This window comes from Narcine bancroftii, chromosome 3 (genome assembly GCF_036971445.1).
Source record: "Narcine bancroftii isolate sNarBan1 chromosome 3, sNarBan1.hap1, whole genome shotgun sequence".
NCBI lineage: Eukaryota > Metazoa > Chordata > Chondrichthyes > Torpediniformes > Narcinidae > Narcine > Narcine bancroftii.
In genome coordinates, this window is record NC_091471.1 from 71,289,537 (window position 1) to 71,315,201 (window position 25,665).

At 44.1% G+C, this 25,665-nt stretch overlaps 1 protein-coding gene and 1 long non-coding RNA gene across 5 annotated transcripts in view; one reads left to right on the forward strand and one right to left on the reverse strand.

Annotated features, from left to right (window-relative positions):
• The window catches only part of LOC138757242 (uncharacterized), a 1,106,005-nt gene that overhangs the window by 935,628 nt on the left and 144,712 nt on the right, over positions 1-25,665 (reverse strand). The gene's annotated exons all lie outside the window — the stretch shown is intronic.
• LOC138757239 (urea transporter 2-like) overlaps positions 10,612-25,665 on the forward strand; it is a 71,220-nt gene continuing 56,166 nt past the window's right edge. For 3 of the 4 annotated variants that reach the window (XM_069924236.1, XM_069924237.1, XM_069924239.1), the window contains exons 1-2: positions 10,612-10,804; positions 18,219-18,366. In XM_069924236.1, the coding sequence (XP_069780337.1) occupies positions 10,655-10,804; positions 18,219-18,366 (298 nt within the window). In that variant the 5' untranslated portion in view covers positions 10,612-10,654. Of the gene's footprint in view, positions 10,805-11,024; positions 11,192-18,218; positions 18,367-25,665 lie in introns of those variants that run through there. The other variant, XM_069924238.1, reaches the window with a different exon arrangement.

The window sequence follows — 25,665 nt, forward strand, 5'->3', positions numbered from 1 at the left end:
AAATGTTCTTTGTTCTCAATTTTTGTCTCGAGCAATTTCTTTAAAGGTACTTTAATTCCTAACAAATGGGGGCTCGTCCGGGATCACACTCCCTCCACTGACAGAGTACCCCGACGACGAGAGTAGGTGCACCCCGGCTGATTCAGCTGGACTCACGGGCGACGGGTGGCTGGTCAGTGGAAGAAGCGAGTGATATCCGAGAAGAGGCATTGAGAACAAACGGCGGAAGGACGCGCGCTAGAGCAGTACTGCCAGAACTCGGTAAGAGTATTTTACTTGTTCCTAAGTATGGGAATAGCGGGCAGTAGAGATGAGAGTCCTGACACAGGACGTGACCACCAGATAGCTACGTACAGCCCGCTTGGGATGATGTTATCTGAGTGGGGCACAGGAAAGACCCGCGGTAAAGACAGACTAGCGGGCAGTAGAGATGAGAGTCCTGACACAGGACGTGACCACCAGATAGCTACGTACAGCCCGCTTGGGATGATGTTATCTGAGTGGGGCACAGGAAAGACCCGCGGTAAAGACAAACTGACGACGGTCAGGTATTGTTGTAATGAATGGGTGGGATACCCGGTTAAAGGGAGCTCCGTGTACTGGCCAAAATTCGGATCCGAGGATGAATGGATGTGTGAAGCTTTGAACTTATGGCTCTATCAAAACCAGCCCGACAATGTTGAGAGCAGGGAATATGCAGCCTGCTGGCTCAAGGGATCCATTGAACAGCTGGTTTTGAATGAGAAAGAATTCAGGAATAAGAGAGAGGAGGAACCTCTTGTCCCTGAACCACAGGGTTGGGATGTGTTACATTCCCTCCCTCCACCTTATGTTCCTCCTATGCCGGCTCCTATCTTTCCTTCCCCTCCTATTGCCTACCCTTCTGCACCTTCCCCACCTCCCCCACCACTAGAGAAGAGAGCAGGAGTGGTATGATAACTTGCTCACAAAGCACTCGATTACCACCTCTGTTGGCAGGAGAGAGAGGTAACTTTAATTCAGAACAGCGTGAGACTCTTCAGGAAGAAAGGGCAGAACCCTTTGATTCATTTCCCAGGGAGCAGGAACCCAGACCTAATAAGCCAGAAACCAATTGGATGAGACCACTGCGGGAAGTTCCCATGAGAGAGGGTCTCGGTTTCGTAAAAGTGCCCCTGACCAGTACTGAAGTGTGTAACTTTAAGAAAGAACTGACCTCCCTGATAGAAGATCCCCAGGGATGTGCCGAACAGTTAGACCAATTTTTGGGACCAAATATATATACAATATGGGGGTCTCGACATAGAATCCCCAGCAGGGGAACAATTGGTACTAACAGGTTTTGTTACCAACTCAGCCCCAGACATTAAGAGAAAATTACAAAAGACAGAAAATTGGCATGAGCAGGGAATAACCCAGCTTCTACAGATCACACAAAAAGCATTTGTCCAGACATCTGAGGATAAGCAGAAAGCAAAGGCTAACATTTTGATGCAAGCAGTTAAAGTAATAGTAGATGAGTAACATGGAAAAGGCAGGGACTGTGTGCCAGCTCCTGAATGTTGGGAGAAGTGCAGGGAGTGGGAGAGTAGAGACCAGAGATAATTTCATAAATCACGACTTCCCACTTCAGTCACTGACCAATATTGATTAAAATTCATGCTAAAAATTAAATGTCATAAATGATCGTTTTTCAATACTGTAGAATTAGCGAATTTAACTACCAGTTAATTCCAATTTATGAAATAAATTGTATTTAAAAGTGATTTTGCACAGGGAGTACCTGAGAGTTGAGTGATGTTATAACATTTGCAGGGAGAAATGTTTGCGCAAATAGGGTGAGTTCTATACATCTTAACTTTAAGTGTATGTGAGATAAAGAAAGGATCTGATGTGTAAAGTGGCTGGATCAGCCAGTTGAAGGGGGAGTGTGCATGTCCCTTTAAGTGCACTGTGGCACTTGAAATTGAGGCTTCAGGCTCTTGTCTTGCAGTTAGAGGTATGGAGCCCTATCAAATACATTTCTTCTACACATTCAGCAGTCAAGGTCCGTGAGTTTAAAGATCACCCACCTCTGGAGAATAAAGATACCTCTGGGGATTCCTATGGGGATTCCTACAAGTTTAATCATTCATTTCTCTGGTGCATTTTCCTCCGGAGTGAAATTAATGCCTCAGCACAATTTCTCTGTATTGCCGCTGTTATTTAATTCATGATAACTTTCCCCATTCATCAGGTTTATATTTAAATCCGGTAGTGCGGAAGTTACATTGTAAATAATCACGGAGGTAAATCCTGCGCAACTGGATTCAGCTTAATGGAGAAATAAACCTGCGAACTGGTCTATGGTGCTGTGTGAGTACTGCAATAGGTGGAATATGATTTAAATTGGTGGCATAGTTCAGAACAATTGGGTGCATAAGAATAATAATATCATTAAGAACTCACAGATCTTGTACCAGATGCTATTCAGTACATCTTGACTTAAGGACTGGAGAAATTGGCATGTTAGAATGAGATTGGCATGGTACCAATATTTCTTGATTCAATAATGACTCCACAAGCTCCAGGATTCATGCAGCAGAACTTTTAAGTGGAATATAATAGAAACTAGCCTGTACTTAAATTATTGTGTGTGCAATCTTCATAAGAACATCTTTAATTTTTTTGGTGCCTGTTTTACAGACTGTTTTAAATAAGGCCAGCTCCTGTGAGCTGTGGCACAAGGCATTTTACTTAAGGCAGAACTAAAGGTTGAATATGTTTCAAGTTCTCTTGCAGGGGCTCTTGTGCTGCAATGTCTGTTATGTACTCACTCTAACAAATTGGAGGGTTGTGCCCCATACAGACAAGCAGCTCCAACTGCATTTTAATAAGGTCTAACATATTCAAAACCCATGCAAATATGGTTTGTGTTTCATTTTACAATTTTTACACTAACACAAAGGAAAGTCAGATTGTTATTCATTTTATTAAAATCTAGTGATTGGTTATATGTAAAAGCATGGCAAGAGGATCAACTAAAACCTGCCTGGGATGGTCCCTTCTGTGTACTTTTAATTACAGACACCGCAGTAAGAACAAGAGAGAAAGGCTGGACCCACATTCAAAGAATTAATGACAAAGTGCCATAATGTTACAATTTTATTCGTTTTTTTAATGGTTTATTCAGTTTTGTGTATTTTATTGCTGTTTTCAATGAGCTTTACATTTATCGTGGTTTATTCAGTTTTGTGTATTTTATTGCTGTTTTCAATGAGCTTTACATTTATCGTGGTTTATTCAGTTTTGTGTATTTTATTGCTGTTTTCAATGAGCTTTACATTTATCGTGGTTTATTCAGTTTTGTGTATTTTATTGCTGTTTTCAATGAGCTTTACATTTATCGTGGTTTATTCAGTTTTGTGTATTTTATTGCTGTTTTCAATGAGCTTTACATTTATCGTGGTTTATTCAGTTTTGTGTATTTTATTGCTGTTTTCAATGAGCTTTACATTTATTGTGGTTTTATTCAGTTCTTCTTGCATTTTATTGCAGTTTTCAATGAGCTTTACATTTATTGTGGTTTTATTCAGTTCTTCTTGCATTTTATTGCAGTTTTCAATGAGCTTTACATTTTTTGTGTTTTATTAAGTTCTTATTGTATTTTAATGAGCTTACATGTATTCTTCATTGTTGTTTACTAATTTCTTTGGAATATTGTTCGTTAATGTTTTAAGCCCCCCTGGAATAGGGGCAGCAGAGGTTACAATTCAGCTCCTTTAGAATGTAGACAGGGCATAGATTTAATGTATAGTCATAATGGGATATAAGGGATCCCAATACGGACCAGGGGAATTAAACAGCTTTAGTGGAGTACTCTCGATGTTTTAAGTACTTCTGGAGAAGGGGTAGCAGAGGTTACAGATTGTACTGTTTTACAGGCTAGAGAGGGCATAGAGGCAAGGTATTTAGAATACGGATCAGGGAAACACAGTGGGGATAGGCAGTCACACAGTGAGGCACCTGTGTACACAGACTAACCGCAAAACAAACAATGTACATTTCACACAAAGGGGGAAACTAACAAGCTAACCGCAAAACAAACAGACACTTCACACAACCACGAGACACATAATCCCCCACCTGGCTCTCTCTCTCTGATCATCCCTGAAGGGGAACACCTGTTTTCAGGGAGCTGCTGCTCATCTGGTGCTTATATAACGTGGAAAGGAGCGAAGTAGAGTGCAGGGTGTCAAAATCCTCACAAAGGACATTGGATTGTACATGTAGCAGAGAGAGAGAGAGTTGACACATATGCTAATGTACACAGACAGGCTGCAACTCACAAGTTCAATGAATGTTAGCAGACAAGCTGCAACACACAGTTAAATCACAAGAAACAATCCCCCCCCTGCTTGGTCACTTTTCATCACCCCATGAAAGGGAGCACCAGTTTCCAACAACGTGAGCTGCTTGACACTTTAATATCAGGCTCCAAACAGCCTTCGGAGATCGGTGGCCCTAGGGTTCGGGGCTGAAGGGGACATCAGATACTAGCCACAATCAAACGGAACCGCCTGACTACTGCTACTCGTTCGCTGCTGAAGGCAGCGCTTCTCATAGACTGCGACTCGTTCGCTGCTGAAGGCAGCGCTTCTCATAGACTGCGACTCGTTCGCTGCTGAACGCAGCGCCTCTCACAGACTTCGTCGGGACAACACTTACAAAGGTCGTGTGCTTCAAAGACACTGCTTCAATATTTCAACGTATGGGATGGACTAGACTCTTTACTGAGAACTGGAGCCTGATACTCCAAACCCTAATAAGCAGCTGGACTCACTCCCCTGACCTTCATGGTGCTCCCCTACCTAAAGACTTTACACAGACATTACAATTCGGTTATTGACCAGCTGGGTAAAACTACACCTTACACTTGAAAGATCAGTCTTACTGATCTAAAAGAAAAGTGAGGAGAGGGGGGGGGGATCAGTCACACTGACACTAGTAACCAAAGATCAGTAACACTGATCATGGTGAAAGATCAGTATTACTGATCTAAAAGAAAAGTGAGGATTGTGAGAGATGGGAAAATTGACCTAAAATTATGAACATGGAAGAAACTAAAGTTCATCAGTAAAATGGCTGAAACCAGTTCAAACAGGATAAGTTTGGGGCTTAGGATGCAGGAAAGCAGAGTCAGCACGATTAACATAAGAATCTTCTATCCTTTGTGACAAGACCATAGGACTAAGATAAGGAATGGTAAGGTACAATAGAATGTAGGAAGTTGAGGTAGTCTGGATCAGATAAGGGTCTCCTAGCCCTGGACAGAAGTACCAAGTCATACATTTCTAATTAGCTAACCATACACAGATTTATACATATGAAATTAGCCAACCCTAGATAGAATGAGTCAACTCTGCATATCAAGAGACTGTAGCCCAGAGAATCAGGAAGGTGTGAATAAGGACAATGACATGATGGGACACCCACAGGATACCCCCTGGTCCTCCAAGTATACTGAAATTGCACGTAGGCAGGAAGAATTACCTATGCCAAACCCATCCAGGGGGCAGAAGAATGTAAGGGGGGAGGGCATTCTGATACTGAAATTGACTGTATAAAAGTTGGGTGAGCCCCAGTATATGTGTGTATTCCCAGGGTAAGGGGAAGCACCCAACTTTGCATTGTTGTAGTAATAAATGTTCTTTGTTCTCAATTTTTGTCTCGAGCAATTTCTTTAAAGGTACTTTAATTCCTAACAGACCCTATCTACCTGTGATGCCACTTTCAAGGAATTATGTGTCTGTATTCCCAGTGCCATCTGTTCTACCTCACTCTGCAGTTCCCTACTGTTTAGCATGTAAGTCCTACTCTAGTTTGTCTTTTCAAATGTGCAACACCTCACACTTGTCCACATTAAATTTCATCTGCCATTTTGCAGATCATATTTCCAGCTGGTTCAAATATTGCTGCAAGCTTTAAAAACCATCCTCGCTGTCCACTACACTTCTAATTTTAGTGTCATCTGCAAATTTGTTGATCCAATTTACCACATTTTCATCCAGATCATTGAATTAAATTATAAACGGTGGACCCAAAACCAATCCCTGAGGCACACAGCTAGTTACAGACCTCCAGAGAGGCCATCCTCTACTGCCACTCTTGTTTCTCCCACAAAGACAATGTCTCATCCAATTCACTATCTCATCCTGAATACTGAATGACTAAACCTTCTTAACCAACTTCCCATGCGAGACCTTGTTAAAAACCTTACTAAAGTCCATGTGGACAACATCCAGTACCTTTCCTTCATCAACTTTCCTAGTAATCTCTTCAAAAAACTATATAAAAATAGTTAGGCATGACTTACCCCACTCAAAGCCATGTTCACTCTTCCTAATCAGTGCCTGCCTATCCAAATACTTGTACATCCAGTCTCTTAGGATAAATTTCAACAACATACTCACTACTGATATCAGGTTCATCAGCCTATAATTTCCTGGATTATTTTTAGAGCCTTTTCTAAGTATCGGAACAACATTAGCTATTCTCCAAACCCCCAGCAACTCAACTGTGGGCTGCGGCTAAGGATGTTTTAAATATTTTTGATAGGGTTCCTGTATTTTCTCCAGTAGCCTCCCTCAAGATATGAGGGAATATCTTGTGAAGTCCCGAGGAGTTATCTACCTCTATTTGCCTCATGGCAAAAAGCAACTTCTCCTCTGTAATCTGGATGGGGTCTCAATTCTAGTGTCCGTCTTCCAAGTAAATATATATGCAAAAAGTCAATGTAAGATTTCCCCCATCTCTTTTGCGCCTATGCACAGATGACACTGATCTTTGTAAGGATAAATTGTGTCTCTTTCTATCCTTTTTTCTTACTATATCTATAGAACCCCTTGAGATTTTCCTTTACCTTATCTGCCAGAAAAATCTTATGCCTTCTTTTACACCTCCTGATCTCCTTCTTATGTGTTTTCTTGCATTTCTTATACTCCTCAAGTACCTCACTTGTTCCTTGCTGCCGATACCTGTTTATCCTTCTTCACCAAGTCCTAAATATCTCTCAAAAATCAAGGTTCCTTATACCTGTTATTATCGCCTCTAATTCTGACAGGAACATTCAAACTCTGTTCTCTCACAATTTCACCATTGAAGGGCTCCCACCTTTGCCAGAAAACAACCTGTCCCAATCCACACCTGCCATATCATTTCTGATATCATCAAAATTGGCATTTCTCTAATTGAGAACCTGAGTCAAAGGACTAGATCTGTCTTTTTTCCACGATTATCTTGAAAATAATGGCATTATGATCACTAGATTCAAAGCATTCCCTTGCCAACACTTCCATCATCTATCCTGCCTCGTTCACAAATAGAGGATCTAGTGTTGCACTCTCCCTCATTTAGGATTTCTATATCTTGATTAAGGAAACTTTCCTGAATGCATTTGACAAACTCTAACAGACCTTTCATGGTATTGGACATGTAATGCAGAAAGTTAAAATCACCTGCTATTGTTAAAGCCACGCACGCTCCCTGTCAAGGTACAAAACATGCAGAACAACCACAAAGTACATTTTATTGAGACACGCCAGCGGGAATGAGTTATATTAGAAGCAAGTAGACAAACTCATCTCACTAATACTGTTGAACCTCATTCAAATAATTCAGTCGAGGGGTACATTATTCAAGGACAATTCTTGCATACAAATTAGAGAGTTATCTCTTTAAAAGTATTGTTACAAGTTAAGGTTTTACAGTCAGTATTTGCACATTTCTGAAGACAGGAAAATGGTTGACCTTAATTGGCTTTTTACATGTATATGTTATAATTCAAAAATATGAATTTGTAGCATATACAATGGAAGCAGTCTGGAAAAAGTTGCTTGCAATATTCAGTGATTTCCATGCTCTGTGTTTCAGTCATTCATTAACACTTGCAATTACAGGTTCCACCCTAAACAGAAAAAATTAGGCCATTTCAGATAGCATAGCCCAAAAGTTGAGATGTGATGTAAAAGCGGAGAAACTCTGCCAAAATGCATAATCACCTACCTTTCTGAATGTACAGAGGCGGTCTCTGAGCCGCATATTCCAACACCTCTCCAAGAGGGATAATCTCCGCAATGCAGCCCTCTGCCGATCAATATAACTGTACAGCCGCGCTACATTCGGGGCAGACTGATGATTCTGTCAGCCCACGACCCATCTCCCCATTCACCCCTCTCCTTCCGTCGGGGCAGCAGGGGCCGGCGGGGCAGCGGGGACTGATGAGGCAGCGGGGACCATCGGGGCAGCAGGAGCTGAGAGTGGGGGCCATTGGGGCAGCAGGGGGGAATCTGTCAGGACAGCAGGGGCAGCGGGGACCGACGAGGCAGCAGGAACCATCGGGGGAGACCGGTGCAAGCTGGGACAGCTACACTGGGCCGCTTCAGCCTGTGGGGCTGCTCATCAGCGGCTCGAAATGCGGCAGAGCAATGGCTGTCTTCCCTGCCCATAATCTCCCACGCAGATGGAACTGTTCTGAGAAACACAGCTGCATGGGGGATTATGGGTAGGGAAGATGCCATTGCTCTGCTGCGATTTTATGATGGGTGATGCACACAGTTGCCCGTCTCCATCAGCTCCGGAGGGTGCGATGAGGCGTCAGTCAACATGAATGTGACGCAGGAGCAACATTTTAGGTCTGCTCCATGAAAGGTTATTTTATCTTTTCCCTCCGCGCTTATAGCCGTCCTACAGGAGAAGGCCTTTTATTTCTGTAACAGAGGAAAATCTGTGCTAGTTTTCTCATAATTGATATTTCTAGCTAGGCTATAAACACAAATTTCTACACTATCACAACCTTATGTTTCTTGCGACAGTCTGTAATCTCTTCATGCGGTCATCCCTTTCTCATTCTCAGGTCCACGCATATATTTCTATTTCAAAAATGTTTATATGTGTTTATATATTTATTTTATATTATATATTTATGTATACATGTAATTATTATGTGTTTTGTGTGTGTGTGTTATGAACAAGAGAAATGCTGCTTGGTCTAGTTGTATATAAGCTAGAGATTGTCAAAACATATACCCTATATAAAATATGAAAATATTTATCTCTATCTATAGATGGGTAGATAGATTGATTCACATTTTTCTGAAAGGGACTGGTACTTGACTTATTTTGCCAAATGGGATGGTGGAGGCAGATTCAACATATCTTTCAGCTGGGAATTAGATCATTACTTAAAGTCTTGTGTGATCCTCATTCTAAGAACATAATAATGAGCCACAGTTATACCGACTATATATTTCAAGTTTTTGTTGCTGTCCCAGAATATGAATTCATAAACCTTTCCACGTGTGTCCATACGGGCAAGAAAGCATTTCGCTGCATGTCTTCGGAGTTGTATTTATCTGCCGTGCATCTAACTTCTGGGTCAGTGTCTACATTTGGTCAATTCGGAATCTTATGGCAACTGGTCACGTTCTTCCATTGAGAGGAGATTGTGTTTCGGAGAAGAAGCAACAAAGCACATGAAAGTCAATAGGAAAAGACCATTGGATTCCTCAAACCCACAACTTCAGCCCTGTGTGCATCGCCCAGAGTAACTTCAGCCCTATGTGTATCGCCCAGAGTAACTTCAGCCCTGTGTGCATCGCCCAGAGTAACTTCAGTCCTGTGTGTATCGCCCAGAGTAACTTCAGCCCTGTGTGCATCGCCCAGAGTAACTTCAGTCCTGTGTGCATCGTCCAGAGTAACTTCAGCCCTGTGTGCATCGCCCAGAGTAACTTCAGCCCTGTGTGCATCGCCCAGAGTAACTTCAGCCCTGTGTGCATCGCCCAGAGTAACTTCAGTCCTGTGTGCATCGTCCAGAGTAACTTCAGCCCTGTGTGCATCGCCCAGAGTAACTTCAGTCCTGTGTGCATCGCCCAGAGTAACTTCAGTCCTGTGTGCATCGTCCAGAGTAACTTCAGCCCTATGTGCATCGCCCAGAGTAACTTCAGCCCTGTGTGCATCGCCCAGAGTAACTTCAGTCCTGTGTGCATCGCCCAGAGTAACTTCAGCCCTGTGTGCATCGCCCAGAGTAACTTCAGCCCTGTGTGCATCGCCCAGAGTAACTTCAGTCCTGTGTGCATCGCCCAGAGTAACTTCAGCCCTGTGTGCATCGCCCAGAGTAACTTCAGCCCTGTGTGCATCGCCCAGAGTAACTTCAGCCCTGTGTGCATCGCCCAGAGTAACTTCAGCCCTGTGTGCATCGCCCAGAGTAACTTCAGCCCTGTGTGCATCGCCCAGAGTAACTTCAGCCCTGTGTGCATCGCCCAGAGTAACTTCAGCCCTGTGTGCATCGCCCAGAGTAACTTCAGTCCTGTGTGCATCGCCCAGAGTAACTTCAAGGCGAGGCAAAAAGAAAAATCGAGGGAAGAAATTAAAACATTAATCCAAAATATGGCGAAAAGTGAATGATTTGGCGCCTTGAATGCAGTTTTTAAGACAGCTCGTTCACACGAAAGTACGAGCTAATGTTTGGAAGTTGGAAAGCACAAGCCAAGATACCCATGACACTGTCCGACGGTTCAAAGAGGCTTTGAATGATCCGATGGGAGAGGCCACTCCTTCCGCACCATCCCCCTTCTTGAGAACTTGCCCAATAGATGTGGTCCACTCGGGAGCTCGAATTTCCTCCACTCTCCTCTTCATGGTCACAGTCCCATTGCCAGCTATTTCTCAAATGGCTTCATGCAGAAGTAAAGATTCCGCCCAACCCGTGGCCGGTGACGAATCTCACAGCGAGCGGCTTCAGCGATCACTGCCAGGTGGGGACATGGTGGAGAACGGGCTGCTCCAGGTACTTGGCGACGCGCTGGAAATGTGTTGAATGAAGGCGTGTTATTACCGTGTTCAGGGCGCGTTTACGCTCCCAGCACCCGAAGAGGCGAAAGAGAGCGGCCGCGGCTCAGCCGATCCCGCCTCTGAGCTAAATGGTTAATGCTTTGGGTTCATTGCTGACCTTTGTGTCAAACCAATTGTGAGCCATGAAGCCAAAAACATCACAAGTGGAAGAGATGCTAAATTGCTAGAAAAAAACCCCAGGCAGAAATGGTGAAAGTTCAAGCGTCCTGAGCGAGACCGGCTGAGTTTCTCCAGCATCTCTTGTGTTTTCATTACTTTTTGTCTTCAACTCAACATGGATTTGCCATCTGGAAGTTGCGGCGCGGACATGGGGGTGGAGGCGGTGAGTTTAAACAGGGTATGGGGAGAGAGGGTTGCAAGATCGCTGCATTGTCTTCCAGACCAGGATGCTTTAGAATATATATTTCTGGCCGCCTCCAGAAAGTGCTAAGATATCAAAGCACCCATCCCACTACCGTCTTTTCTCCCCTTCTGTTTGGCAGAAGTGTGCTTTAAAACACAGACCTCAGATTCACAGACTTTTTTTTTGCTGTTGACAGGCTCAAATGGATCTCTCACTGACAAACCATGGTGCCATTTCACTGCTCTTAATTACTTTTCTTTCTACCCTTCACTATTTGACTTATTGGCCCTTTCAAAATGGAGTTAATATGCCCGGTTAGTGCCCAAGTTATGCAGCAATTAGAAAGGGTCTGACCTGGTCAGTCCCATCGGATCTGGGTCCCTGACCTACCTCAGAAGCCTCTTTTAAACTGCACCACCTGGGTAGCCCTCCTGGGACGCAGGTGTGATTACTGGGGCAAAGGTGCTGGAAGCACCTCTTAAACTGCAGGGGGATTGACCCATTAAATCACCAACCTGGAGATTTAAGGGGGATCCCACCCCTACAATGACACAGTAATTGATGTGTCACGCACTTACAGCAACTATCTAATCAGTCTCCCCAGCCCCCTTCCACCCCCCCCCCCCCACAGGCCATCAGTCACCAACACCCATCCCATCAATTGTGACCCCCCCCCCCCCAGCAAAGTCCCACTACCATGAATGTTGAGCCGTCACTACAAACTAGAGTGGCATTCTCTGGAATGGCAGTTCACGGCCCCCCACTTAACGTCCCCCCACTCTACTCCCACGGCAGTAGCCTCTCCCCCCCCCCCACCCCACTGCAGCAGCAACCTCTCCCCTTATGCCAATGACCCCTCTCCCCCGATTATGGTTCCCCCCCTCTCTTTCCACCCCCCCATGCCAGTGGCCTCTTCCCACCTCCCCACCCCGGGCCCTGCAGCAGTGACCCCCCCTCTCCCCCTGATCACACAGGCATTTCAGCTAGGGGTTTCCCTGTGACACCAGTGCATAAGCACTGATGTCACTGGAGTAACCGGGTCAATCATTTTCCTGTTCCAATCGCCTGTGGATGGAACCTAGGTAAGTTTAACTGGGTTCCATGACTACCTCTAAGGTAGGTCAGGGACCCGGTTGGATTCCAACAGGGTGACCGGGTCAGACCCTTTCTAACTCCCATGTCACGGGCGCAAATCGGGCAAATTGCCTGGTTAACCCCATTTTACATGGCAGTTTGAAAGGGCCTTAGAGGTAGACAGGGGACCCAGTTAAAGTTACCTAGGTCACGTCCACAGGCAATTTAAACAGGGAAATGGCCGACCCTCTTATTCTGGTTACATCAGCGCTTGCATGCGCGCGTTACCGGGCAGCCAGCATCTGAACCTCTGGCAGTATTTCTGCTGAGGGCATGACGCATCATCACGGGGGCAGATCCCTCTTAAGTCGCCAGGTTGGCGATTTAATGGGTCGATCCAGCTGGGATTTGAAAGGTGCTTGCAGCATCTTTGCCCCAGTAATCGCACCCAGGTCCCAGGAGGGATACCCATGTGCTACAATTTAAAAGGGGCTATTGTAACACTACTCACCAATGGCTTAGGTATTTGTTCATTTGTTGTTACTGCACTACATGCTTTATGAGTTGACTTGATTGGATAGCTTGCAAAACAAAGGTTTTAACCGTATGTTGGTGCATATGACAGTATGCAATACCTGCTAGATTTACTTTGATTTCTTTTTAAAGCCTCAACTATCAAATACCCTTATTTGATTTCACTTAACTTCCCAAAGGATGCACACTGAAAACAAGTGCTGGACTATTGTACAACGATGCAACATCCTGATACTAAAAGAAAAATATGTGGCAATCAAATGTGACTTCAATTCATACACAACCTTTAATACAATAAAATACAATAGAGTCAGCAAACAAAATTTTGAAATCAGGCCAGGCAAGGGAAGTATTGGGATGAGAGTTTAATGGTGTCCAAAAGAGGGGTGCGAAGTATAGCTACAGAAAGGTCTTAGGAGAGGAACTTCAGAAATAAAATACTGGGCAACTGATAGTAGATAGTTGGAAATATAAGAGCGGTAATAAACTAGAAACAGGTTAGTGCTGAGATTGTCGAGGGTTAAAAGGACAAAGCTGATAACAGAGGTGGAAGTGGATAGAAAGGGGTCTGAAGAGAAGGATGAAAAATAATGTACATCAGAGAAAAATGTTTTAATCTTTAGCTGGATGAGACTGTGTGCTAGGTGAAACCTAGTGTTATAACTCATTTGCAAAAGCCTATTTCAACAGATCTCATGAATGTACATTGCCAACACACCTGTTTCTGAATGTTCGACTCAGGTTCAGGGAAAGACAATGCCCTTTCTATACTTTCATAATTTCACAAGACAGTATTTTCACCACTACCTGTCTACTCATAAGGAAAAAATTCCAAAATGATCACATATTTTAGTTTTCTGTTAATTTCTAAAGCAAATGCCTTGCTTTTTAAATAGCATTTTATGTGTTATTGCCATTCAGTTAAGTTAACAAAAAACATTCCAAATATTTCCATGGTGCTGTTTGAACTATCTCCCTAAAACTATCTAGTCATTTTTATATTCATTGGAAAAAGAATTAGAGGAAGTTGTTACCTCAGTCTTTCATTTTCCCTTCTCCTCCCCATTCCATCTTCTAGAGGGTCCACTGCCTCAGTTCACTCCTCCCTTCCCCTTTGGCACCTACCCCTTTGACTGCAGGAGGTAGATAAAAGCTTACACTCGACTGGAGGGAGAACTAATGCTTTTATTAGCTTACAACACAGGTAGGGTTCATGAACAGGCTTCAGAGGGGTTCTGAGTTTGTGGGAAACTAGGGTTATATACAGGCCCCCGGGGGAGGAGCTGGGAGGCGGGACCAGTCGTTAGTACAGCACATTTCTAGTGAATCCCAGTTCACAATATTCACCACTTCCTTTAGAATTAAGGGTCTGCGGATGAAGAGAACAAGGATTAGAAGCTGGTAATTGACACAGAATAGAAATATTTACAATACTATTTACAGATTCTGGTGGACTGGGGGTCTGGAGATCCTGGTGGAGCTCCTTAGCACTGGGTGACCTTGGGCTCCTTGAGTCTCCTGGACCACCTGTGATGGAAGGGTAGTGGGCTGGGGCTCCGGTTTGAAAATAGAGATGGGTTCACTCTCCTGAACCGGGTCGCCTGAGGTCCTGGGCGGGGATGGGGAAAAAGAGCTCGGCAGCTTGTGGGGCACCTGAGGCAACGGATCCTCAGTTCTACAGGGTGCCAGGTCCTTGATGGAGACAGAGTCCTCCCTGCCATCCAGATACACCCCGTAGGTGTACGTGGGGTTAGCATGGAGCAATTCTACCCTTTCCACCAGGTCTTGCTTCTCCTCACATGCTTCTTGACCAGGACTAGTGAGCCAGGCTGGGAGTATAGTCCCCGATGCCAACATTCTGATTAATGTAAACATGAGCTCATGAGGAGTAGCGTTGGTCATAGTGCAGAGTATCGACCAAATGATGGGGAGGTCTGCGCAAGTCTGGAAGGCCTTTTTGCTTCAGGGCAAGTTTAACAGCCTTCCAGATCGTGGTGTTCTCTTTTACAACCTGCCCATTCCCCCAGGGGTTGAAACTGGCAGTCCTGTTAAATGTGATACCCCTCACCAGCAGGTACTGATGCAGCTCGTCGATCATGAAGGCTGAACCCTGGTCACTACGAATATAGCCGGGGTACCTGAACAGGGTGAAAATAGAGTCTAGGGCCTTCATAACAGATGAGGCGGACATGTCTGGGCATGGGATAGCGAACGGGAAGTGTGAGTACTACTTTCGATGACCAAGAGAAAGTAGGTGTTCCCGTTCATGGGAGGGGAGAGGTTCCTTAAAATCGATGCTGAGCCATTTAAAGGATCTGGACAATTTAATGAGGTGTGCTTTTGCGAGGCAAAAAAAGTGCGGCTTGCACTCAGCAATGACCTGGTCATTTCCCTGACGTCTTCTATTGAGTAGGGCAAATTGCAGGACTTGGCAAAGTGAGCCATGCGGGTGACCCCTGGATGGCAGAGCTCATTGTGTATGATCCGCAGTTGACCAGCGTGTGCGGAGGCAAAGCATCCCCTGGACAAGGCATCTGGAGGATTGCTAAGGGCCCCTGGCCAGTAGGCGATGTCAAAACTGTAGGTGGAGAGTTTGATCCTCCACCTAGCAATTTTGTCATTCTTGATTTTGCCCCTCTTGGCATTGCTGAACATGAATCCAACAGAGTGCTGGTCCGTGAAGAACGTAAATCTTCCACCAGCCAGGTAGTGCCTCCAGTGCCTAAAGGGCTCTACAATGGCCTGAGCCTCCTTTTCCACAGAAATGTTCCAGAGCTCGTGGGTTTGAATAGTCCATGAGAAAAAGGCAACCGGCCTGCCCGCCTGATTGAGAGTAGTGGCCAGAGCTACGTCGAAAGACTCACTTTCAGAGGGGGGGGGGGTGGCTTGGGAGGAGGGGGGGGGGGAGAAAAAGTCACTGTATATGTGTGAAAAAGTGTATATCATGGCTAATGTGATTTATGGTGTGAAAAATAAAAAATTTAAAAAAAAATTAAAAAAAAAAAGCCTCACTTTCCACTTGGAAAGGTACATTCTCGTCTACCGCGTGCATGGCGGCTTTTGCAATGTAACTTCGAAGGTAATTAAAAGCCATCTGGGTTTTGGCTGAAAGGAGGAAAGTGGTGTCCTTTAAGAGGGGATGAACCTTGTCGGCATATTGAGGGACCCACTGGCGTAATATGCAATCCCTCTCAGGGGAAAGATCAGCAGCAGACTGCTGCGCTCTGCCACCTCACATCAATGAAATGCCGCTGCAAGTGGCTGGCTAGGGGTGGGCTGATGATGTCATGATGATGCCATAATCCAGTGACCCACCTCTCCTCTCTCTCCTACCCACTTACCCCTCTCCCTCCATGACCCCCTCAAGGCAGGGGCAGCCAGCGGAAACCACATCAGTTCAAGGACTGTCAGGGTAGGGGCAGCCAGCGAGAGCCATCAGATCAGGGGTGGTTGGCTGGAGATGTCAGGTCAGGGGCAGCCAGCGGGGGCTGTCAGAGCAGGGACCATCAGGGAGCGGCTGGTGTGAGCTGTGACACCCCCGCCATCTGCTCCGACACCTCACCACTTCAGCCTTTGGGACTGCTGGTCAGTGGCTTAAAACGTGGCAGAGCAATGGCTGTCTTCCCTACCCATTATCCCCCACTCAGCTGGAACTGTTCTGGGAAACACAGTGTGGTACCAACTGCATGGAGAATTGTGGGTAGGGAAGATGGCCATTACTCTGCCACATATTTATGATGGGTGGTGCTATGGCACTAGTCGCCCTACCTCCATCGGCTCCAGTGGCTGCAATGAGGCACTGGCAAACATGAATGTGATGGAAGAGTAGCCTTTTTAGGGCTGCTTCATGAAAGGTGTTTATATTTTTCCCTTCGTGCTATAGCCGACCTTGTCATGGCTTGTCATGGAAGGGCCTTCTGTCTGTCTCCTTTTCCCCTCAGCTCTGTATGCACAGGGCCAAATCCCCCAATCAATTCTCATCTTTTCTTATCTTTATTGTAATGATATGGCCCACCTCCCCCCCCGCCCCGCCCCACCGATGACATCCTTTCCTAGACTCTTCCCTGGACTCCGCCCATGTGACCCAGGCCATAAAGGTTGAGTTCCCTCTTTCTCTCCTCATTTCCCTAGCCTTAACCCGGGCCAGCAATCTCTAGTGTAATAAAGCCTATCGTTCCCCCTCAGTCTTTGTCTGTGTATTATTGGGGCAACTGGTAGTGCCCAACAATTTATTACACTAGATTTTGAAGGTCTCCTGTAATGGAGAAGTTGCTGCGGCCCGAACGGCTAGAAGTAGACAACCAAGTCCCTGGTGCACCTGAACTCTTTGAACAGTGGGTGAACTGCTTCAATAATTTCCCTAGCCTTAACCCAGACCAGCAATCTCAGTCTTTGTGTACTATTGGGGCAACTGGTAGCACCCAACACATATCTAATGCCCTATTGTGTGTTAGTCTGTATTCCTTCCCCTGCCCTTTCCTTTAACTCATACCGTGAAGAAGAGCTCAGGCCCAAAACATCAGTTTTATATCTTTACCTCCTTTGGACGATGTGAGACCTGCTGTGTTCCTCCAGCATATTTTTACTACATTCACAGCAGCTGCAAACATTTTGGTGAACCTCTTCTGCTCCCCCTCCAAATCTCCACATCCTTCCTGAAGTGTGGTGACTAGAACTGCAAATGATATTCCAAGTGTGGCAACATTATGTGCCAACTTGCCTTGATCAATAAAAGCATGTGTTCCATATGCAATTCACAAATAGCTGGAGAAACTCAGCATCCATAGGAAGTAAAGGGTAAATAACATTTTGGGCCTGGGCCTGTCAATGCCAGCTGAGTTTCTCCAGCACATTTGTGTAATGCACTTGACTCCAGCATCTGCAGATGTTCTTGCTTAACAAGGATGCCATATGCCTTCTTTACCACCCTATCTACTTGTTTTATTACTTTCAGGTGTTCTGGACTTGCACCCCAGATCCCCTTGTAAATATTTGTTCCTAAGGGTCCTTCCATTTCCTGTTTATTATCAATTTTTCCTCCACTTCTTTTTTCTTTTCAATGCATTCAATACATGGAATATTAAGTTACAACTAAAATTAGAGCCTTCACCCCATGCAATTATTTAGTTTGAGCCCATTGTTGTGATTTAATCCAGGGCTTTGATCACAAAGAAACAATAAAGGTCTTGTAAAAATGTGACTATTTTGTTGCCCTTGGTCACAAGCTGTTATTTAATCCTCACAAATTAAAGGTTTTTTTTAAACATTGTTTTATTATGTCATGTTAACATTTCTAGGTTTTGCAACAAATTTTACATTGTAATTGCCATTATTCACTGTTCATAATGTAAAAAAAAATATTTTTAATGCAAATCCTGTGAATGAACATGATTTATAGTTCGAGGAAAATGCATTTCTGCACCAAATTCCACCAATATCTAAAGAACAGAATACAGCCATCAAAGAAGCTGAGAATTTCAAGTGCAATTGTGAAGATTTTGTAGACCTCCATAATAAGATCAACAATTTTGGCAATTGGCTTAAAGGTAAGAAACTCGTGTTGGTGTTTTAATAATTTTAAACAAAAGTAATGAAATGTGCAAAACAATTAGGTACTTTATGTGTATATATACAAAGAATGAGTACTAATTGTTTTATGAAGTAGCATTTATAAAGAACTATCCGTATGAAACAAATGCTCAGGATGGCTAAAATGTTCAATGTTTCAAGGATCATTTACAAAATGGAAGAAAGAGATCTAATTTATACAAATTGTGGTTATCAATGTTGCATTTGAGCAGTAAGTGCTGGCAAAATAATATGTGTGACCTTGTTCAGAATGGCACAACTGTTGCTCCAATCTCTCTGTCATGATTCCAGTGACCACTTAGGACTAATCATGTTGCTGCTATCCATAGCCTGGAACCACAATGCTCAATTTTGTCAGTGACCATCGTTAATTCAAGTCAGTTTGCATCGGCAACTATAAAGGGGAGGTAGGTGTCCTCCGCCTTCCCATGCAGCAAAAGTCATTCTGAAGGCTTTGGCAGAACATGATGTTTAAGAGGCATTCTAGTTTTCTGACACATTTCTGGAGACCATGATATTCAAATTGGAGAGAAGGAAAGGAATCCTCTATGTCACATTTGTGGCCCAAAATGTGAAATTGATAGCACCATCAACACATGATTTATCCGTTGAACATCGGCGTGTATTTAGTTCTCTGCTTCCATTATTCTACCATTCCGCGCCTGCATACATCGCGCGTATGCACTCTGACCTCCGGTCAGGTTAATAGCTCAACCTCTATCTGCATATATCTCATGCATATTCATTATCATGACATCCCTCCTTTCACCAGAAATAAACTTTATATCTTTATGTGTCTTAACCTTTCAATCTAAGTGTATATCTTGTATGAATATCACTGAACATAATACATTGCTGTGTTTCTTTATGTTTAAATGCAAACACTTTAACACTATCAATAGCATTTTTCTGCCTTCCAAACCAACAAAAGCAACATCAAATTCCCTCTTCGCAAAATGTAACGTGACCATGTTATAACCAAATGTAATATAATGGCTCAACATTTCTTCTGTAGTTATAGTAATACAATGGTCACCTCATATGCAAAATGTAAACGTTTAAAATTATACCCCCCACATATTTCCTTTCCCTTTATTTTTCATGACTATTTTTTTTCTGTTCTATAAAACCACATATTTAAATTCCAATACTTTTGTTTTTTTTTTCATTTAATACCAAATAGTCGACCAAAACAAAAATGCATTTCTTACAGCACTCATATATGTACTTTATGATGTATTTATCAAAATCACTGTCCAAATGTTCCCATTATTATCCCTCTTCCTGCATCAAAATACTTCTGATTGTTGGTTACTGCTACTGATGGTCCAAAGTCAAACTGCGTCAAATATAAAATAAATGTTCGGCGCACAGTTTTCTTTTTCTAATAACGCTAAACACAACAAAACAGCGATGATCCAGGCACAACTTCGCAAAGGTCTCTTTCTCAGAGTTTGCGATGGTTTCCTTCCTGACATTCACATATACGCATTCACTGCATGTTTCACAAGGGCAGTGTTCGGCGTACACCCTTTTCGTTATTTCTCTTTTTTTTCACAACCATCACACATTTCCACTTTTCCTTGGTGTGTATCATTACTGCGCTTCCACTGAATCAATGCACTTTTTTTTTCTTCATTTAAACTCATTCCAACTATCACAAACTTTCACTTTCATGATAATGTGGGCATGATTAGAAATATGACACAAAATCTTCATATCGCTTAGGTGGTTTCCTGTCCCGTCTCAGCCTTCCTGCAATGCTACTGTCGCGATTTGGTTGCTCACCCTCAGCACCGGAAACACTGCTTGCTACGGCCTCTGGTGTTTCTGGTACTCTGGCCACTTCATCGGGAACACTGGTAACTACCTCTGGAACATGGTGCCTCAGGTTGAGCAACTCGTACTGGATTTCCAACCACTTCACTCGGTGCCACTCTGGATTGGTACTTTTTGACACCAGACATGTTTCTTTTGTAGAGGACTCCAGCTGGAGACCTGACTGTCACCATACTGCCGCTTCTGGATACAACAGTGTAGGGTTGATGGTAATAAGGTAATAACCACCACTCTCTTGCCTCACAAGAACATTATCTCCAGGCATGATGTCTGAGTACCTGGCCCCACACCTCGATTCTGCATCCAGCTTTGCTGCCCCCTTCTTTTCAGCATCGTGGTCCCTCATCTCCTGGTCATCCCTGATTTCCTTCAGTTTGGGCATTTTTGAGTGGATTTTCCTCCCGAAGAGTACTTCTGCTGGACTTTTTCCTGTGGTTGCATGAGGGATTGCCCGATAGACAGCTATATTGGATAGCAATGCTTCTCTCCAGTTCTGTCCTTCTGCATGAGCGATCCGTAGTCATTTTTCAATGGACTGATTTTGTCTCTCTACTTCTCCGTTAGCTTGCGGCCATTTAGGAGTTACTTTGTGATGGTGGATGCCTGTGGTCCTCATATATTCAGCAAATGTCTCTGGGTTGAACTGTGGACCATTGTCAGAGTATAATGTAACAGGCAATCCATGTCTCGTGAAGATCTCTGCTAATGCGTGTGTCGTTTTTTCAGTGGTCGTTGACCTCATCACAGAGTACTCATAGTATCTGCTGTAGTAGTCCACCACTACCATGATTGACTCACCAGTTGGTAAAGGTCCAAGAGAGTCAACAGCTACATTGATCCACGGTCCTGTCGGGTGTTGCGTACTCTGGATCGGCTCTGGGGGATTACTCCTACTTGTGAGTTGACACCCATGGCAGGTTTTGACGAATTTCTCCGCGTCTTTATCACAACCTGGCCACCATACTTTACTCCTGAGGTTTTGCTTGCTACCAACAATACCTAGGTGTCCTTCATGAGCTAATGATACGATCTTCGGTCTCAACCTCTGTGGTATCACCAATCTACAACCCCTCAACACACACTGCCCGATGCAACAAAGTTCATCTCTAATGGGAACATATGCCTTGTGATTACATTTGTCCCATTGTCCACTTTGGATACATTCCCTAACTTCCATGAGTTCTGGGTCATGTTCAGACTTTCTCTCGACTTCCCTTGTTGTCACAGCTCTCAGTGTTGACTGGATAGCTACGAAACATACAAAGCTCTCTGCTTCTGTCCCCAGTTCTGACTTGGATTGTGGGCATCCATCTTTCAACAATCTGGACAGCGGATCAGCAGTGTTTGCTTTCTGTACTTGTACGGTTGGAGTCTGAGCACCCATCGTTCTATCCTGGCACACGGTTTGGACCTGGCGGCATAGATTACCTCCAATGGTTTATGGTCCGTAATGAGTTCAAATTCAATGCCATACAAATATGCATGGAATCTCTCGCAGGCCCATACAAGTCCGAGTTCTTCTTTCTCTGTCTGAGAATATCTCCTTTCAACATCTGTCAAAGATCTACTGGCATAGGCAATGATTCTTGGTCCCTCATCATGCGTCTGGACCAACACGGCTCCCAAACCAACACGGCTAGCATCCGCTATGACTTTGGTTGGTGCATCCGGATCATAATACCCAAGAGTATCGGCATTCGTCAGACTTTGTTTCAGAGCTGTGAATGCTTCCTTCTGCTCAGGGCCAAAATGGAATGGTACGCCTTTCCTGGTTAGTTTCCTCAGTGGTTCTGCCAGTGTAGCAAAGTTAGGGATGAACTTTGTGCAGTAATTGACCAATCCCAGAAACTCCTCATCTCCATTGCATTCTGGGGTTTACGTGCATCGGCAACAGCTTTCACCTTGGCATCAGCTGGGTTCAGTCTTTCCCGTGTAAGCCTGTGTCCCATGAATTCCATCTCTGAGACACTGATCTGGCACTTTTCTCCATTCACAGTAAGGCCTGCCCCCTGTAGTCTGGATAGCACAAGCCTCAACCGTCTGTCATGCTCTTCCTGTGTAGCCGCATGGACTATGATGTTGTCAGAAATGTTGGCGACTCCAGGAATGCCTTGAATCACTCGATGGATTTCGTACTGGTCGATCTCAGGAGCTGCATTGATGCCGAACGATAGCCTCTTGTACCGGTACAATCCACAATGAGTCATAAATGTTGTCACATCCCTGGATTCTGGGTCCAGCTCTAGTTGATGATAGCCCTGAGAACACCTGGCTGGTTGTTAACTCCAGGAGTACTTCTTCTACTATTGGTATGGGGTGTCATTCTCGAATTATAGCTTCATTGGCCATCCTCATATCAACCCACAGTCTCATGTCACCATTTGGTTTGGGCACGATCACTACTGGGCTGACCCATTACATTGAATGTTCTACAGGTTCAATAATGTCTTGTTCAATCAACTCTTTGATTTTGGCCTCGACTTTCCCACGAAGTCCAAATGGGGTTCTGCGCACTGGTTGCGCCTTGGGTTTGACTGTTTTGTCCACTGTTAGCTTTAGTTGTTGACCTTTCAGCTTTCCTACTCCCTGGAAAACTGCGGGAATTCTTGCTTCATATCCTCGTATGACTGAACTGAATTAACACGAGCTCCAATATGAAGTATTGCCAGATCTTGCGCCGTGCGTCTACTCAGCAATGATTCTCCCCTCTCGTCTATGACAACAAACTCTGCTTCGGTGTGCTTGTCACCAGCTCCAACAGTCGCAGTGAAACATCCAATGGTCTGCAATGGCATGGTTGCTGTGTATGGATACAGTTTCTTTGAACACTTCTTTGACATACAAATGATCTTTTTTTTTCAATTTCTCCCATAAGTGTCGGTCAATTACATTACTGTCACTGCCTGAGTCTACAATGACCGGAACTGTCACACCACCAGTTATCACTGGGACTTTCTCATGATGGTCATCATTCAATGTAAACTGATAGTATTTCTGCCCATCCTGGTTGTTGTCATCATCATCACTTTCTGGGTCACCTTCTATATGGCGAATAGTGTCTTGCTTTCTCTGTCCATAATTGCCTTTCTTTCCAGGAGACTTTCCTTTCCCCCAAGCTTTACCCTTAGAAGCTGTACTCTTTCCATTCTGGTTTGCATTTGACTTGCTTTTGCACTTCTTTGCAAAGTGGTCTTTACCTCCACACTTTCTACAAACTTTGCCTTTTGCTGGGCAGCATGGGTCTTTTCCAAAATTACTTCTGTCTCCACATCTGTAACACTACAAGTTACGTGTCAGCATATTTCTTGGCTGGCTATGGCTATGCGAGAGCCTATTTACTTGTTGACCAACTTTGTCTTTAATGGGCTGGCTTGAGTTGTCTTTCAGTTTCATGGTATGAAATTGCCCTTCAACAGCCTCTAATGCAGCAGCAATTGCTAAAGCATTGGTAAGTTTCAACTCACCCCCTTTTTCCAGCTGTCGCCTTCTGAGTTTGTCTGATCTGCAGTGCTGCACAACTTGATCCAAGAACTGCTTGTCCAAATCAGCTGCCAAGTAATTGCATCCAACAGCCAGTTGTCGCAATCTCGTCACGTACTGGGCGACCGTTTCCCCATCTTACTGTTTTGTTTTGCGAAACAAATGGCGTTGAAATGTGGCATTCGATGTCACCACATAGTGTGCATTCAATGCATCTACAGCTTTCTGGTATCCCTCCTTCCTTCCAGTATTCGAAAGCATCTTAAAAGTTTCCCGAACTGCAGGTCCTGCGTTGAAGAGAAGTAACACCCTCCGTTGCACTTTCTGCTCCGCCGTACTCCCATCGAGAAATAGGCCATGACTGTTGGCGTAAGCTTCGAACTCTTCAAGCCATGCCTTCCACTTCACGCTTACAGTGCTTGCATTGCCCGTCGGGTCAAAATGAGGAACACCGCGAAGTGTTAGAAATTCAGCTCCAGTGACTGCCATGATGAAATGTTCCAGCTCAAAGCCACGGATTCAAAATCCAAAATGTTTCTCCTCGTCGCCAATGTCACATTTGTGGCCCGAAATGTGAAATTGATAGCACCATCAACATATGATTTACCCGTTGAACATCGGCGTGTATTTATTTCTCTGCTTCCATTATTCCACCATTCCGCGCCTGCATGCATCACGTGCATGCACTCTGACCTCCGGTCAGGTTAATAGCTCAACCAAGCTACATAAACCTATGCCAAAGTTCATAACCCCTTTTTTTCTTATATCCATGTTCCTATCTTTTCCCTCTATCCTCAGCAATGGATTCTGGTACCCACCACTCTTAGTATAAAAAAAACATACCTCTGACATCTCCCCTAAACTTTCTTCCACTCACATTAAACAGAGTCCTCTGATATTGGCCTTTGCTGCCCTGGGAAAATGGTGGTGGCTGACCTCTCTATCTATGCACTTCAAACTCATATACTCTTTTATTCAATCACTTCCCATCCTCTGTCGCTCCAAAGAGAAAACCCCTTGCTCATTCAATCTTTCTTCCTAACATTCTCTAATCCAGGCAGCATCCTGGTAAATCTTCTCTGCACCTGCTCTAAACCTTCCATATCTTTCCTATAATGAGATAACCAGAGCTGAACACAATAATTTAAGTTTGTTTAACCAAGAGTTTTATAGAGCTGCAACATTACTTCATGGCTCTTGAACTCAATCCCTCCAACTCATGAAGTTCACACACCATATGCTTTCTTAACCACCCTATCAACTTATGAGGCAACTTTGAAGGATCGACGGACTTCAAGATCTCTTGTTCCTCCACACTGTTAAGAATTCTGCTATTAATGTCCACTCTTACAAAGTGCATCACTTCACATTTTTCAGGATTGAACTTCACAACAACTCCGCATCCTATTTCCTGTTTTAATTTACAACATAATGCTTCAAATTATCATGTCATCTGCAGACTTACTAACCCATCCCTCCACTTCCTCATCCAAGTCATTTATAAAGATCACAAAGTGCAAGGGTCCCAGAACAGATCCATGAAGTCCAGTGGTCACCAACATCCGGTCAGAACATGCTCCATCTACAATTACCCTCTACTTTCTGAGGGTCAGCCAATTCCGAATCCATATAGTCAAGGAACCATCATCCCATGCTTGATGACTTTCTAGATGAGATAACCATGGGGCACCTTATCAATATATGCCACATCCACTGCTCTACTTTCTTCAATCTATTTTATCATCTCTTAAAAATTCTATTAGATTTGTGAGGAATGACCTGCAATTCACAAAGCCATGATGTCTCTATTTAATAATACTATGCTTCTCCAAATCCTTGTAAAATCTGTCCCTAAGAATCCTATCCAATAGTTTGTCTACTGCGGACATAAGATCATTACAGAATCAATAAGCTATGCCGGTTTCCTTCATATCAGG